This window comes from Mustelus asterias, chromosome 7, assembly GCF_964213995.1.
Source record: "Mustelus asterias chromosome 7, sMusAst1.hap1.1, whole genome shotgun sequence".
In the NCBI taxonomy this organism is placed as follows: Eukaryota; Metazoa; Chordata; class Chondrichthyes; order Carcharhiniformes; family Triakidae; genus Mustelus; species Mustelus asterias.
Genome location: NC_135807.1, coordinates 93,800,089 through 93,815,037, shown reverse-complemented (window position 1 = coordinate 93,815,037; position 14,949 = coordinate 93,800,089). Strand labels below are relative to the sequence as shown.

The 14,949-nt window shown below is 43.8% G+C and overlaps 2 protein-coding genes across 2 annotated transcripts in view; one reads left to right on the top strand and one right to left on the bottom strand.

The window, feature by feature from the left end:
* Nucleotides 1-509: 509 nt before the first annotated feature.
* utp23 (UTP23 small subunit processome component) lies at nucleotides 510-5,046 on the bottom strand. Its single transcript, XM_078216474.1, has 3 exons — nucleotides 4,734-5,046; nucleotides 2,036-2,210; nucleotides 510-1,037 (listed from the first exon to the last, which is right to left on the bottom strand). Exons 1-3 carry the CDS (start codon nucleotides 4,919-4,921, stop codon nucleotides 669-671), a joined length of 732 nt encoding a protein of 243 aa, XP_078072600.1. The 5' UTR covers nucleotides 4,922-5,046; the 3' UTR covers nucleotides 510-668.
* Nucleotides 5,047-5,406: 360 nt separating this feature from the next.
* eif3hb (eukaryotic translation initiation factor 3, subunit H, b) overlaps nucleotides 5,407-14,949 on the top strand; it is a 147,867-nt gene continuing 138,324 nt past the window's right edge. Inside the window, exon 1 of the mRNA XM_078216473.1 lies at nucleotides 5,407-5,608. Coding sequence (XP_078072599.1) covers nucleotides 5,462-5,608 — 147 coding nt within the window. The 5' untranslated portion in view covers nucleotides 5,407-5,461. The remainder of the gene's footprint in view (nucleotides 5,609-14,949) is intronic.

The following is a 14,949-nucleotide window of genomic DNA, read 5'->3' as shown; positions in this document are numbered from 1 at the left end:
GCAGGATATAGGACACATTTCAAATTTTAATGAAGTAGCCCCAAATTACTCAGACATTCCTCTTACAGTAGGTTGATTTTTTTAAAGCCAATGTCCTGTTGCCATTTCATACAAACTGGAAAGGCTCCTTTCAAATGTGAAGTGATAGTTAATACTGATATTAGAATCTTAATTTGTATCAACAATCATTTTGAAAGAGAGATTGTCTCCTCCGGCTGGGATATCTAGAACACTGGGGCACATCCTCAGGATAAGGGGTCAATCCTTTAGAGCGGAGATGACAAGAAATGTATTCATTCAAAGGGTTTTGAATCTTTGAACTTCTCTGCGCCAGAGGGTTGTGGATGCACTATTGTTGAACACATTTAAGACTGAGATGGACAGATTTTCAGCTTCAGGATGTGGGAATGTGATGTGATGAAGCAGGGATGTGGGAAGCAGGCAGAAAAGTGACTGTGAGGCTGAAGATCAGCCATGGTCATACTGAATGGCAGAGCAGGCTCAAGGGGTTGAAGAGTCAAGTCCTGTTCCAATTTATTACATTCTTATTGCTATAAACACACTTTCAGCATTTAGGAACAAAACGTTTCATATGATTGCGAAGATTCTTTCAGTTCAAATAGCTATGCAGTTTGGTTCATGTTCTGACAAAGTCTCTGGTTGTACTTCTACATTGTAGATTCTACTTTGACACTTGGTGCAGTTATTCTCTTTTTCTTTCTCGCTCTCCTTCGCTTTTTCTCTTTACTTGGTTGCTGTGGTGGCTGTGCCTTCTTTTTCAAACAACTGAGAGGATTAGGGCCCCCTTTTCTTTTGCGTTTTTTACATCTGGGTTCGGATTCCTTCACCAGGCCTTGCTCTTCTTTCAAGTGCTGGATAGTTTGTTGCTGATATACAGGGACAAACTGATTACCATGCAAAGACTGTTGTTGTGCAATTGATTGGGAAGAAGGTTTTTCCAGGACCATAGTATTCTGTATAATATACATCAGAGGGACTCCTGACATTTTTTTAATTTTCACGGTTAAGTCTTGATCCTGTTGAAACAATTGAGAGACATTTAATAGACATATTAATTAACACCACAACAAAGAAGCAATCATGGGTAAAAATTAATCGATAGCCAGTTGACTCCCCACCCCACGGCATCCTGGTTCTCACTCCTATGGCCCTGCCAATCTGGTTCTCACTCCTATGGCCCTGCCACTCTGGTTCTCACTCCTATGGCCCTGCCACTCTGGTTCTCACTCCTATGGCCCTGCCACTCTGGTTCCCACTCCCTGGGTTCCAGCATCCTGGTTCCTGCTTCCCAGCACAAGTTCCCCACTGCTGTACCCTGGCACTTGTCTCCTGCTCCTCGGGCTTTTGCACTTGTGTTCTTCCATTGTCTCCCCTGAGAGAAAACCTCTTTCTTCCCAGCATAAGCAGCATTGCTGGTGTTCACTGCCCCTCCAATCACAGACTGTTTCTCTCCCACAGTTGCTGTTAGGCTCAGTCTATGAGCAGCAAATGTTGGGAGAGGAACAGCCTATTGTTGGAGGAGAGATCTTTGCAGAATCTTCCACTCCAACTTCCCTGTTTGATAGGTATTTTGAAACTGGCTTGGGGAGCCGCATCCAACCTGCAGGCTGTTGGTTGGACTAGCTTTTTCTAGAGTTTCATTTATTCTTTTGTAGGCCTCCATGGTTAAATTTCACGTTGGAATCATAAATTACATAATCAAAAGGGGCCTTACAAGACTTACCAGCTCTAAATGGCAGTGCAAGGTCCATCAGCATTTACAGTGCCAGTCGAGCAATTTCATGACATGCAGAGGCTCATGATGGCAAGATGGCAGTTTTTCCAGTTTTGACAAGGCTAACAGTGAGGATTTGGAACTTGTGGCGTATTTTTGTCTTGCCAAAAACTGGTGTTTTTTTTTGTTCCAACTAATATTGCCCAGTGCCATGAATTTCCCATTATTTTTCTGGTAATTTCTCAGCCTATGGTTAATGATGGTACAAAACCCCTTACTCAACATGTTTTTAAAAAATACCTGCGTGGCCACAAAGTAATGATGAGGATTATTGTTTTCAACCATCGACAGCAGGCACATTGATGCACCTACAGGCTTTTTCAGATGTGAACAATTTCTAGCTTGAAATCGTTGAGCAATCAATTTTGCACCGTACAATTCTTTTCCAAGTGACTGCAGCTCCTTCAGGACGCAGCTGGAAAATCAAAACAAAAAGAACAAGATTTGACATTTCGCTTTCTGTGGCAATGCAGCTCCAGCAATGAGCAAAGTTGGAAGATGGGCTAACTTCAAAGAACATACAAATTAGAGTAAGCATGGCTTCATGAAATCATGCCTGACAAATTTATTAGAATTCTTTGAGGTGACAATGAGCAGGATAGGTAAAGAGAAACCAGTCAATGTAATATACTTGGATTTCCAAAAAGGGTTCAATAAGGGTCGCACAAAAGGCTACTTAAGAAGATAAGAGCCCATGGTGATGTGGCTAGTATATTAGCATGGATAAAGGATTGGCTAACTAATAGAAGAATGAGTAGGGAGAAGAGGAGCATTTTCAGGATGGCAACCTGTACTAGTGGAATGACAGAGGGCTCAGTGCTGGGGCCACAATTATTTCCACTGTATTAATGACTTGGAGTAGGGAAGTGGTGAGGATAACACTAGAACATAGAACATTACAGCGCAGTACAGGCCCTTCGGCCCTCGATGTTGCGGCGACCAGTGAAACCAATCTAAAGCCCATCTAACCTACACTATTCCAATATCATCCATATGATTATCCAATGACCATTTAAATGCCCTTCATGTTGGCGAGTCCACTACTGCTGCATGCAGGGCATTCCACGTCCTTACCACTCTCTGAATGAAGAACCTACCTCTGATATCTGTCCTATATCTATCACCCCTCAATTTAAAGCTATGTCCCCTCGTGCTAGCCATCACCATCCGAGGAAAAAGGCTCTCACTATCCACCCTATCTAATCCCCTGATCATCGTGTATGCCTCTATTAAGTCACCTCTTAACCTTCTTCTCTCTAATGAAAACAACCTCAAGTCCCTCAGCCTTTCCTCATAAGACCTTCCCACCATACCAGGCAACATCCTGGTAAATCTCCTCTGCACCCTTTCCAATGCAACCACATCCTTCCTATAATGCGGTGACCAGAACTGTACGCAATACTCCAAGTGCGGCCACACCAGAGTTTTGTACAGCTGCAACATGACCTCCTGGCTCTGAAACTCAATCCCTCTACCAATAAAAGCTAACACTCCGTACGCTTTCTTAACAACCCTGTGAACCTGGGTGCCAACTTTCTAAGTGACTAAAGGGGATATAGGCAGGTTAAGTGAGAAGGCAAAACTTGGCAGATGAAATATAATGTAGGAACGTGTGAAGTCACGCATTTTGGTTGGAAGAATAAAGGAGCTGAATATTATTTAAATGGAGAATGACTCCAGAAATGCAGCACAGAGGAACTTGGTGGCCCTTGTGCATAAATCACAAAAAGCTAGCATGTAAGTTCAGCAGATAAAATGGAATATGGCCTCTATTTCAAAAGGAATGGTGCATAATAATTGGGAAGTCCTGCTAAAACTATACAAGGCACTAGCTGCACCTCACCTGGAATACTGTGAAGAGTTTTGGCCCCTTATCTAAGGAAAGATATATTGGCATTGGACACAGTCCAGAGAAGGTTGATGAGGTTGATTCTGGGTCGGGAGAGGTTTTCTTATATGAGGAGAGGCTGAATAGGTTGGGCCTGTATTCATTGGAATTTAGAAGAATGAGAGGTGACTTTCTTGGAGACATACAAGATTCTCAGGGGGCTTGACAGGTAGATACTGAGAGGTTTTTTCTCTTTGTGGGAGAGTGTAGGAAGAGAGAGCATAATTTCAGAGTAAGAGGTTGCTTATTTAAGACAGAAATTAGGAATGTCTTCTCTCAGAGGGCAGTGAATCTGTGGAATTCTTTACCAGAGCTGTGGAGGCTGGATCATTTTGTTCAAGGCTGAGAAAAACAGATTTTTAATCAATAAGTGAATCAACGATTATGGGGATAAGATGGAAAAGTGGAAATTGAAAATTATTGCATCAGATTAGTCATGATCTCATTGAATGGTGGAGCAGACTTGAGGAGCTCCTGCATCTTATGGTGATAGGAGTAGTAGGCCACTCGACTCCTTCAGCCTGTTCTGCCACCCAGTAAGATCATGGCTGATCTCACTGTAACCTCAAACCCACATTCCTGCCAACCCCGATAACCTTCCATGCTCCATGTTCATGAAGGATCTATCCAATTCTGCCTTATTCAAAGATTCTGTTTCCAGGAAGGACAAAGCGGATTGGAAACTGAGATGTTGCATGAGTATTGAGGACAGGGCACGGTGGCACAATGGTTAGCACTACTGCCTCACAGCGCCAGGGACCCGGATTCAATTCCTGGCTTGGGTCACTGTCAGTGCAGAGTCTGCATTTTCTCCCCGAGTTTGCGTGGGTTTCCTCCGGGTGCTCCAGTTTCCTCCCACAGTCTGAAAGGCGTGCTGGTTAGGTGCATTGGCCCCATGCTAAATTCTCCCTCAATGTACCCGAACAGGCGCTGGAGTGTGGCGACTGGGGAATTTTCACAATAACTTCACTGCAGTGTTCATATCAACCTCCTTGTGACACTAATAAATAAACTTTAAACTCGAGGGCGGCAGTTGAGGCAGATACTCACGATGTTGTGCACAGCTGAACTTCCCCCATCAGATACTTGGGCATCTGCTCCTTGATCTGAATTTTATTTTTGAGCGCCGCCTGGCAGAATGTCCCGTCCAGGAGGATCTGGAAAGGTTCGCGGAAGCCGTAGTTGTATTTGTAAAAGGCGAGAAGCTTCTTCGCGGTTTTCTGCCGCTTGATTTTCATGTTTGGAGCGAGTGAGGAGGAGACAGCAGACCGCGCATAGCCCCGTCCCGGCTGGGAGTGCGCAGGCGCGGGGCCGGGGCCGCCGCCACCTCTTCCCCCGACAACTGGCGCCGCGGCGACAGTTCCGCCGCTTCCAATAACAACAAGTTCAAAACTCGGCTCGCAAATATATCCTCGGTGCTGAGTTAGACAATGTGGAGTAAATAGAGCCAGTCAATATCATTGCATATCATCTCTCTTGCATTAATAGGGTATGAATTGGTAACATTGGCTGGAGGCCCATGTCGACACGGACCGTGACCTCGGGCGGGATTTTCCGTTTTTTGGGGTGAACGAGGCCGGAAAATCCCGCATTAGTTTTGTTTTTAAAGTTGATCTTACTATCAATTTACTCCAGTTGTTTGTGTCATTCCATTTTCCTGGCTGTCAGGGTTGTTTTGCCGTTGGCAGCATCCCGAGCGGTGACTGATTCACCTCCCGCCCTGTTTCCGGCGGACACATTTCCCCCGCGCTCCCACTTCCGGTCCTTTCTGCGGCAGGATGGCGACTCGGAGAGATGGAGGTACCGCCGGGGCCGGGGCCGGAACCGGGACTGGGACTGGGACTACGGCCGCCACTGCTGCTGCCGCTGCCGCCGCGGCGGCGGCGCTCGGCTCTCCCGTCAAACAGGTTCAGATCGACGGTCTGGTAAGTGAAGAGAGCCGGGCCCGTGCGGCCCTGAGTTGCAGCCGAAAGCTCAGCTCGATGCTGGCGGCCAAAGGCACGCGTGTCTTAAACTGGCAATAGAGGAAAAAAAAACATTTAAAATTCCCCCTCCTCGTTTCTTTCCGCACCGTTTGAATGCCTTGACTGTTCGGGTACAGGTCCCACAGCTTGGCTACTTCACCAAAGAGCTGATCATCTGACTGCCGACAGGCTGTCGCCCACAACAGTTGGAGCCTGATGTCCAAACACGTGTATCTCTCCAGCAGAAACTCTGGCTGATTATTTCCCTCTTTTTCTCCTAAATGGGAAAGGCAGGGAGGCCAGTTGGTAATTTTTCTTTGGCTATGATCAACTCGCTCCGCTTCCATTAGTGATGTTTGATTTGCAGCATGTTTATCAAAGTAACATGTTCAATACAATATTTTTCAGCCGACATTTTTAAATGTACGATGGTTGATGTATTCACAATGATCAATATTCGAATCAGATAAAGTCAGGAGTTCACTATCACATAGAAACAAAGAAAATCGAAGCAGGAGTAGGACATTTGGCCCTTCGAACCTGCTGTGCCATTCATTTTGAAGTTTAACAACACCAGGTTAAAGTCCAACAGGTTTATTTGGTAACAAAAGCCACACAAGCTTTCGGAGCTCCAAGCCCTTTCTTCAGGTGAGTGGGAATTCTGTTCACAAACAGGGCATATAAAGACACAGACTCAATTTACATGAATAATGGTTGGAATGCGAATACTTACAGCTAATTAGGTCTTTAAGATAGAAAGAACGTGAGTGGAGAGAGCATCAAGACAGGCTAAAAAGATGTGTATTGTCTCCGAAAGCTCCAAAAGCTTGTGTGGCTTTTGCTACCAAATAAACCTGTTGGACTTTAACCTGGTGTTGTTAAACCTCTTACTGTGTTTACCCCAGTCCAACGCCGGCATCTCCACATCATGACTGCCATTCATTTTGAACATGGCTGATCATCAAATTAAATGTCCTAATACCGCCTCCCCCTCCATCCCTTGATCCATTTAGCCCCAAGAGCTAATTCACAGATTCACCATTGTACCAGGTGAAGAAATTTCTCCTCACCTCAGTTCTAAAACTATCTTCAAACTATGACCCTAGTTCTGGACTCCCCCAACACCATGAACATTTTTTCTGAATCTAACCTGTCTAATTCTGTTAGAATTTTATAAGCTATGAGATCTCCTCTCACTCTTCTAAACTCCAATGAATACAATCCTGACTGACTTAGTCTCTCCTCATATGTCAGATCTGCCATTCCAGGAATCAAGCTGGTAAACCTTCACTGCGCTCCCTCTAGAAACCATAGAAAATTACAGCTCAGAAACAGGCCTTTTGGCCCTTCTTGTCTGTGCCGAACCATCTATAGGAAGGACATCCTTAGATAAAGACATCAAAACTGCACACACTGCTCTAGGTCTGGCCTCACCAACGCCCTCCACAATTGCTATAAAACATCCCTTTCGCATACTCAAATCCTCTCGCTATGAAGGCCAACATACCCTTTGCCTTCTTTACTGCCTGCTGTATTGCGCGCTTACTTTCAGTGACTGAATGAAGAACCAAGGTCTCTTGCACCACTGATGAAGGGTCCTGTTTCCATTTGAATTTGTGTATTGAAACTCATATGAAATTAACTTAGAACTTGGTAGGGCACCTCAGACTCGTCGTGTTGTTTGTCTCTTATCAGATTGGGTAAATGGGCAGTTTAGTTGGCCATTAGTGTAACTACTTTTACTGTATGGTGAATATCCAGTGCAGTTCTACATCTTTGACTTCCTCCATACTGTTGGAATGTCTGTTTAATGTTGACACTTGGGCAATCCACAGCTTTCTCCAAAACCAGTCTTTTCATATCTGTATAATTTTTCCTCCTCTAAGGTTTTGTATTAGCCCATGTCTTGTATGAAGATATGAATTAGGAGTGAAAATAAGTTATTTGGCCCACTGATCCTGCTTTGCCATTCAATAAGATCACGGCTGATCTATTTGTGTTGAGTTTCCATTCCCATCAATCCCAAAAACCTTTGATTCCCTCGCCAAACAAAAATCTTATCTACTTCTGCCTTAAAAATATTCAATGACCCCATTCCACCAGACATCTCAGGCATAGAGTTCCAAAGTTGCACAATCATGAGAAAAATTCTCTTAATCTCTGTTCTAATTTTAAAATAATGTCCTGTCATTCTGGACTTACCCAGCAGACAAAGCATCCTATCACCATCCACCTTGTCAAGACCATTCAGGATATTATATACTTTAATCAAGTCACCACTCACTCTTCTAAATTCCAGTTGAAACAAGCCCAGCCTGTCCAAAGTATCCTCATAAGAAAAACCTGCTAATTACAGGAATCTACCTAGTAAATGTCCTCTGAACCACCTCCAAGACATTTACATCTTTCCTTAAAGGAGACCAAATCTGCACGCAGTAATCGAGATGTGGTCTCACCACTCAGCTGAAGCATAATATCTTTACTTATATGTTCAATTCCTCTTGTAATAAAGGATAGCATTCCATTAGCCTCCTTGATTACAAGCTGTAGGTGCATATTAATATTTTGTGATTTGCACGAGAACACCTAAATCCCTCTGCACCTCAGAATTCTGCAGTCGTTTTCCATTTAAGTAATACTCTACTTTTGTATACTCCTTGCCAAAGTGAACAACTTCACGTTTCCCAAATAAATGTTATTTGCCAGAAAATTTGCCCACTCACTCAACCTATCTCCGCCTACAAGTTCCTTATGTCTGCTTTGCGACATAGTTTCTGACCTATCTTTCTGTCATCTGCAAATTTAGCTACCATGCCTTCACTCCTCTCATCTAAGTCATTTATATAAATTCTAAAAAGTTGAGGTCCCAGCACAGACACCTGTGGGACTCCATTCATCACATTCTGCCAATCAAACAAAGACCCATTTACGCATACTTTGTTTTCTGAACTGAGCTTTTATTTTCCGCAACAACCTTTGATGTGGCACCTTATCGAATGGCTTCTGGAAACCCAAGTACAGTATGTCTACACCAGGCTTGTCTAATATTTTCATGAGTGGGGGGTTACTTCATTTTTCCCCCACTCAAGGGGCCATTGAGTAAATCTTGACAACACTTGATACGTTAAATGTGAATTTAGAAAACATCGTCAAAGTAATAAATTGATATTTAAAAAAAATAAGTACTTAATAATAATGACCATTAAAAAGTGTCCAGCAGCAGAGTTAACCAATGAAAATTTTTTTTTTTGGGCCTTTTTGCTTAAGAATAGAGTTCGAGAGAGACTAGGTCCTGATTACCTGGGAAGGGTAATCCTTTTTAAATATTTGTAGAAACTTTAGAGATGCTTTTACATTTCTAGCTAGCTTCCTCTCGTACTCTAATTTCTTTTTCCTGATTAACCTTTTAATCATTCTCTGCCATTCTTTATATTCTGACCAATGATCTATAGGACCAGAAGAAATAGGAACAGAGTAGGCCATTCAGTCCCTCAAGCCTGCTTCGCTATTCAATATCTGACCTGACATTCCTCATGTCCACTTTCCTGTCCTTTCCCTGTAACCCTTGATTCCCTTAGTGATCAAAAATCTATCTATCTCAATCTTAAATTTACACAAGGACTTTGCCCCCTCCCACCCCCCAAGCTCTCTGTGGCAAGGAGTTCCAAAGACACTCAACCCTCAGAGAAGAAATTGCTCCCCATCTCAGTCATATGCTGGCATCCTTTTATTCTGAGACGATGCATGCTGGTCCTAGACTCTCCCATGAGGGGCAACGTTCACTCAGCATTTATCCTGTTAAGCCCCTTAAGAATCCTATATGTTTTAATGAGTTTACCCCTCATTCTTCTGCATTCCAATGAGTTGAGTCCCAACCTGTGGAAGATCAGAAGGATCTTGGGGTCCGAGTTCATAGGACGCTCAAAGCAGCTGTGCAGGTTGAGGCTGTGGTTAAGAAGGTGTATGGTGTACTGGCCTTCATCAATCGAGGAATTGAGTTTAGGAGTCGTGAGATAATGTTGCAGCTATATAGGACCCTGGTCAGACCACACTTGGAGTACTGTGCTCAGTTCTGGTCGCCTCATTACAGGAAGGATGTGGAAGCCATAGAAAGGGTGCAGAGGAGATTTACAAGGATGTTGCCTGGGTTGGGGGGCATGCCATATGAGGATAGGTTGAGTGAGCTCGGCCTTTTCTCCTTGGAGAGACGAAGGATGAGGGGTGACCTGATAGAGGTGTATAAGATGTTGAGAGGTATTGATCGAGTGGACAGTCAGAGGCTTTTTCCTCGGGCTGAAATCGTTGCCACAGGAGGACACAGGTTTAAGGTGCTGGGGAGTAGGTACAGAGGGGATGTCAGGGGTAAGTTTTTCACTCAGAGGGTGGTGGGTGCGTGGAATGGGCTGCCAGCAACGGTGGTGGAGGCGGATTCGATAGGGTCTTTTAAGAGACTTTTAGATAAGTACATGGAACTTAGTAAGATAGAGGGTTATAGGTAAGCCTAGTAATCGCTAAGGTAGGGACATGTTCGGCACAACTTTGTGGGCTGAAGGGCCTGTATCGTGCTGTAGTTTTTCTATGTTTCTATGTTTCTCACCTGTTTAATCTTTCCTCATAAAACAATCCCTCCATACTAGGGATAATCCTCGTGAACTTTCTCTGAACTGCCTCCAGCGAAATAATAGCTTTTCTTAAATAAGGGGACCAAATTGCTATCAGTACCCCAGATGTGTTCTCACCAGTACCTTGTACAGTTGCAGCAAGACTTCTCTTTTAGATTCCAATGAGAATAGGTCAAACCTGCTCAACCTTTCCTCATAAACTAACATCTTCATCTCAGGAATCAATCGCATGCACCTTCTCTGAATTGCTTCCAATGAAGGTATATCTCTCCTTAAATAAATGTTTAAAGTTTATTTATTAGTGTCACAAATAGATTTATATTAACACCACAATGAAGTCACTGTGAAAATCCCCTAGTCACCACACTCTGGTGCCTGTTCAGGTTCACTGAGGGAGAATTTGGCATGGCCAATGCACCTAGCCAGCACGTCTTTTGGACTGTGGGAGAAAACCGGAGCACCCGGAAGAAACCCACGCAGACAGGGGAGAATGTGCAGATTCTGCACAGGCAGTGACCCAAGCCAGGAATTGAACCTGGGTCCCAGGCACCCAGAGGCAGCAGTGCTAACCACTGTGCCACCATGCTGCCCAAAAGGGACCAAAACTGCACGCAATACTCCAGTTGAAGTCTTTCCAATGCCCTGTACAGTTGTAGCAAGACTTCATACTAGGAGCAGGAGTAAGCCATCTGGCCCCTCGAGCCTGCTCCACCATTCAGTAAGATCATGGCTGATCTTTTCGTGGACTCAGCTCCACTTATCCGCCCGCTCACCATAACCCTTCATTCAAAACCCTACATTATGCTGTCAAGAGTTTCAGAAGGATTAGCATCACGTAACATTCACAAAATCATCAGTTGAATGTTCTGTACTGTTTAGGTCAGCTACTGTTAAAGTATATACAAACCTGCATTTTGCTGTTCTTGTTCACTGCTGTCAGAATGTGGTGGAGATTGAAGAGACAGTTTTCAAGGTAGTGGTCTGAAAACATGAACATGTTGCATCGAGAAAGTGCTTCAAACAATCCCATTTGAGTATACCTGCTCTCATGGACAGCATGTTTGTCTTGATGGAAAAACCTATATAAATGAGTATTTTCAAGTTGATATTAAGTCAATGCTTACTTATTACTTGTAGACTAGACTTTTTCCAATGAAATAAAACATTTAAATCTGTTCTTAATGCCATTAATGTTATTTCCCTGATGAGTTGCATCACGAAGACCAACTAGAGCAATGTAATGGGTTGGTACTGCCCTGAAATTTATTACAACATATGTAGTAATTCCTTTCTTAACATTGCAGTTCCATTTTTGAAAAGCGCAACTTTAAATGAAATCAAGTTGAGTGAATCGCATTTGAAAAATATGTTAAAAACCTAGTTAGGTTCTGTAGGATCTTTCTTGTCAGAAAAACATAATTAAGTTTAATTTACCAATATACTATATCTGTAAACTAAACTTTTAAAATAAAATAAAAAAATCTAAAAGAAATATACAAATTCTTTCTATGCACCTCCTCCCCATCTCCCATTCCCTGCCAAACTTCCCACTTCCCTACCCTCCCACTCCATCCCAAATTTCCCACTTACTGCCTGTCTTGAACCCTGTAAGAAGTCTAACAACACCAGGTTAAAGTCCAACAGGTTTATTTGGTAACAAAAGCCACTAGCTTTCGGAACAGGCTGTTCCTTCGTCAGGTGGGTGGGAGTTCTGATCACAAACAGGGCACAAAGACACAAACTCAATTTACATGAATAATGATTGGAATGTGAATCTTTACAGCTAATCAAGTCTTAAAGGTACAGACAATGTGAGTGGAGGGAGCATTAAGCACAGGTTAAAGAGATGTGTATTGTCTCCAGACAGGACAGCCAGTGAGATTTTGCACATCCAGGCAAGTTGTGGGGGTTACAGATAGTGTGACATGAACCCAGTATCCCGGTTGAGGCCGCCTCGTGTGCGGAACCTGGCTATCAGTCTCTGCTCAGCGACTCTGCGCTGTCGTGTGTCGTGAAGGCCGCCTTGGAGAACGCTTACCCGGAGATCAGAGGCTGAATGCCCGTGACCGCTGAAGTGCTCCCCAACAGGAAGAGAACAGTCTTGCCTGGTGATTGTTGAGCGGTGTTCATTCATCCGTTGTCGTAGCGTCTGCATGGTTTCCCCAATGTACCATGCCTCGGGACATCCTTTCCTGCAGTGTAACAGGTAGACAACGTTGGCCGAGTTGCATGAGTATGTACCGTGTACCTGGTGGATGGTGTTCTTGCGTGAGATTATGGCATCCGTGTCGATGATCCGGCACGTCTTGCAGAGGTTGCTGTGGCAGGGTTGTGTGATGCCGTGGTCACTGTTCTCCTGAAGGCTGGGTAGTTTGCTGCGGGCAATGGTCTGTTTGAGGTTGTGCGGTTGTTTGAAGGCAAGAAGTAGGGGTGTGGGGATGGCTTTGGCGAGATGTTCGTCTTCATCAATGACATGTTGACGGCTCCGGAGGAGATGTAGTAGCTTTTCCGCTCCGGGGAAGTACTGGACGACGAAGGGTACTCTGTCCACCGTGTCCCGTATTTGTCTTCTGAGGAGGTTGGTGCAGTTTTTCACTGTGGCGCGTCGGAACTGTCGATCGATGAGTCGAGCGCCATATCCTGTTCTTTCAGCATCTGGAGGTGTCTGTTGCGATCCTCCTCTTCCGAGCAGATCCTGGCTTTTGCTACCATAAACCTGTTGGACTTTAACCTGGTGTTGTAAGACTTAGAAATCATAGAAATCATAGAAACCCTACAGTGCAGAAGGAGGCCATTCGGCCCATCGAGTCTGCACCGACCACAATCCTACCCAGGCCCTACCCCACATATTTACCCGCTAATCCCACTAACCTACGCATCTCAGGACTCTAAGGGGCAATTTTTAACCTGGCCAATCAACCTAACCCGCACATCTTTGGACTGTGGGAGGAAACCGGAGCACCCGGAGGAAACCCACGCAGACACGAGGAGAATGTGCAAACTCCACACAGACAGTGACCCGAGCCGGGAATCGAACCCAGGACCCTGGAGCTGTGAAGCAGCAGTGCTAACCACTGTGCTACCGTGCCGCCCCACTTCTTACTGTGTTTACCCAAGTCCAACGCCGGCATCTCTACATCATGTCTTGAACACTCACAGTGGTGAGGGCAGGAAACAACCTATCGAGTGAGAGCAGCTTTGAGTTGCAGAGTTGTGAAGGTAAACCACAAGCTGCAAGGTTAACACTGAGTGGGGGGGCTTGGTGGCTCAGCAAACGGGGAATCCTGATGACGACCGGGAGGGTTGGGAGAGTAAGAGAGGCTGATCCAAAACGTTAAATCAAAATGACTTGAATTGTGGCGACTTAAAGTGAGGACTTTAGGTAATTAACTCTTATTAATATAATACTTATTCTCTACATATTCCCAGCTATTACTTTTACACTCTGGGAAGAATGTTGATGTTACCTCAGGCTTCAGTGGGTGATTGGATTGGATCAGGCATGGAGCAACCATATTTTGTTTGTCAACGATAACCATTACTATAATTGTTAATAGGAACAGAATAACTAAAGCACCCAAGTGGTTTTCATTAATTATTAGGGTAATGAAAATTAAGTTTTAAAAGATTTTTGATTAATTACAACTGAAATTAGTGAATGCATAACTAAAACCAAACAGGATCTTAATATTCTCAAATTCAAATTTTGCTTTCAAGCAACATTTAGCAAGTTGGCGGTACTGTGGTTAGCACTGTTGCCTCAGCGCCAGGGACCCGGGTTCGATTCCCGGCTTGGGTCACTGTCTCTGTGGAATTGCACATTCTCCCTGTGTCTGCGTAGGTTTCCTTCGGATGCTCTGGTTTCCTCCCACAATCTGAAAGACGCGCTGGTTAGGTGCATTGGCCATGCTAAATTCTCCCTCAGTGTACCCAAACAGGCAGCGGAGTGTGGCAACTAGGGGATTTTCACAGTGACTTCATTGCAGTGTTACTGTAAGCCTATATGTGACACTAATAAATAAACTTTAAACTTAAAGTTGAAATGCAGTATTCTATGTGAGGGAACAGGAGATTAGGACTGCCATTATCTGCCAGTACAGCAACTTGATTTTGGAAAAACATAACTTAATTTTAAAAATGGAAAGTTGGGGAAATGTGTTGCAATAGTTTTGAGGTTAGTCTTCCTCAAGAACATAGATTCAAATCCAATCCGAAATGTTGGAATTAAAAGTCCTCTCTTTCAGCTGGTTATGAGTCCTATGTGAAATAATTTAGACAGTCTCTCTTGGAAGCCGCAGGATGGTTTGCATTGGAAATTAATGTCAGGTTAATGCAATGAAGTGCACTTTTCTGAGGCTGATGTCTAAGGAGCATTATTGGGGCAGAGTACTGTGAATGTGTCTCAGCACTTGAATGTTTTGTATCTCAATTGGAAGTACTTAATGCTGACACTATTTATCTGAAATAAGAACATTTACATTAACCCGTACTAACATTCCTCTTTTTGAGCACAATATAAAATATGGTTTCTGGCAAAAACCTGCATCAGACCGCAGTATGTGCTTTATATAGTTATTTTGCAATATTACTGAATTTGTTTTTGTTGCACATCTCAAAATTCTCTTCATGTCACTGCAGTTATTTAACTGAGTAAAGTCTAAATCTTGTAAAGTAGCTTCG

What these genes read in the sequence shown, in the direction of transcription:
- utp23 (XM_078216474.1), bottom strand. Translation starts at nt 4,921, where the DNA reads ATGAAAATCAAGCGGCAGAAAACCGCGAAGAAGCTTCTCGCCTTTTAC. An exon ending in GTTCAGCTGTGCACAACATC is followed by an intron (nt 2,211 to 4,733) that starts GTGAGTATCTGC and finishes TTGATTTTCCAG; the next exon opens with CTGCGTCCTGAAGGAGCTGC. An exon ending in ATTACTTTGTGGCCACGCAG is followed by an intron (nt 1,038 to 2,035) that starts GTATTTTTTAAA and finishes TTGTTTCAACAG; the next exon opens with GATCAAGACTTAACCGTGAA.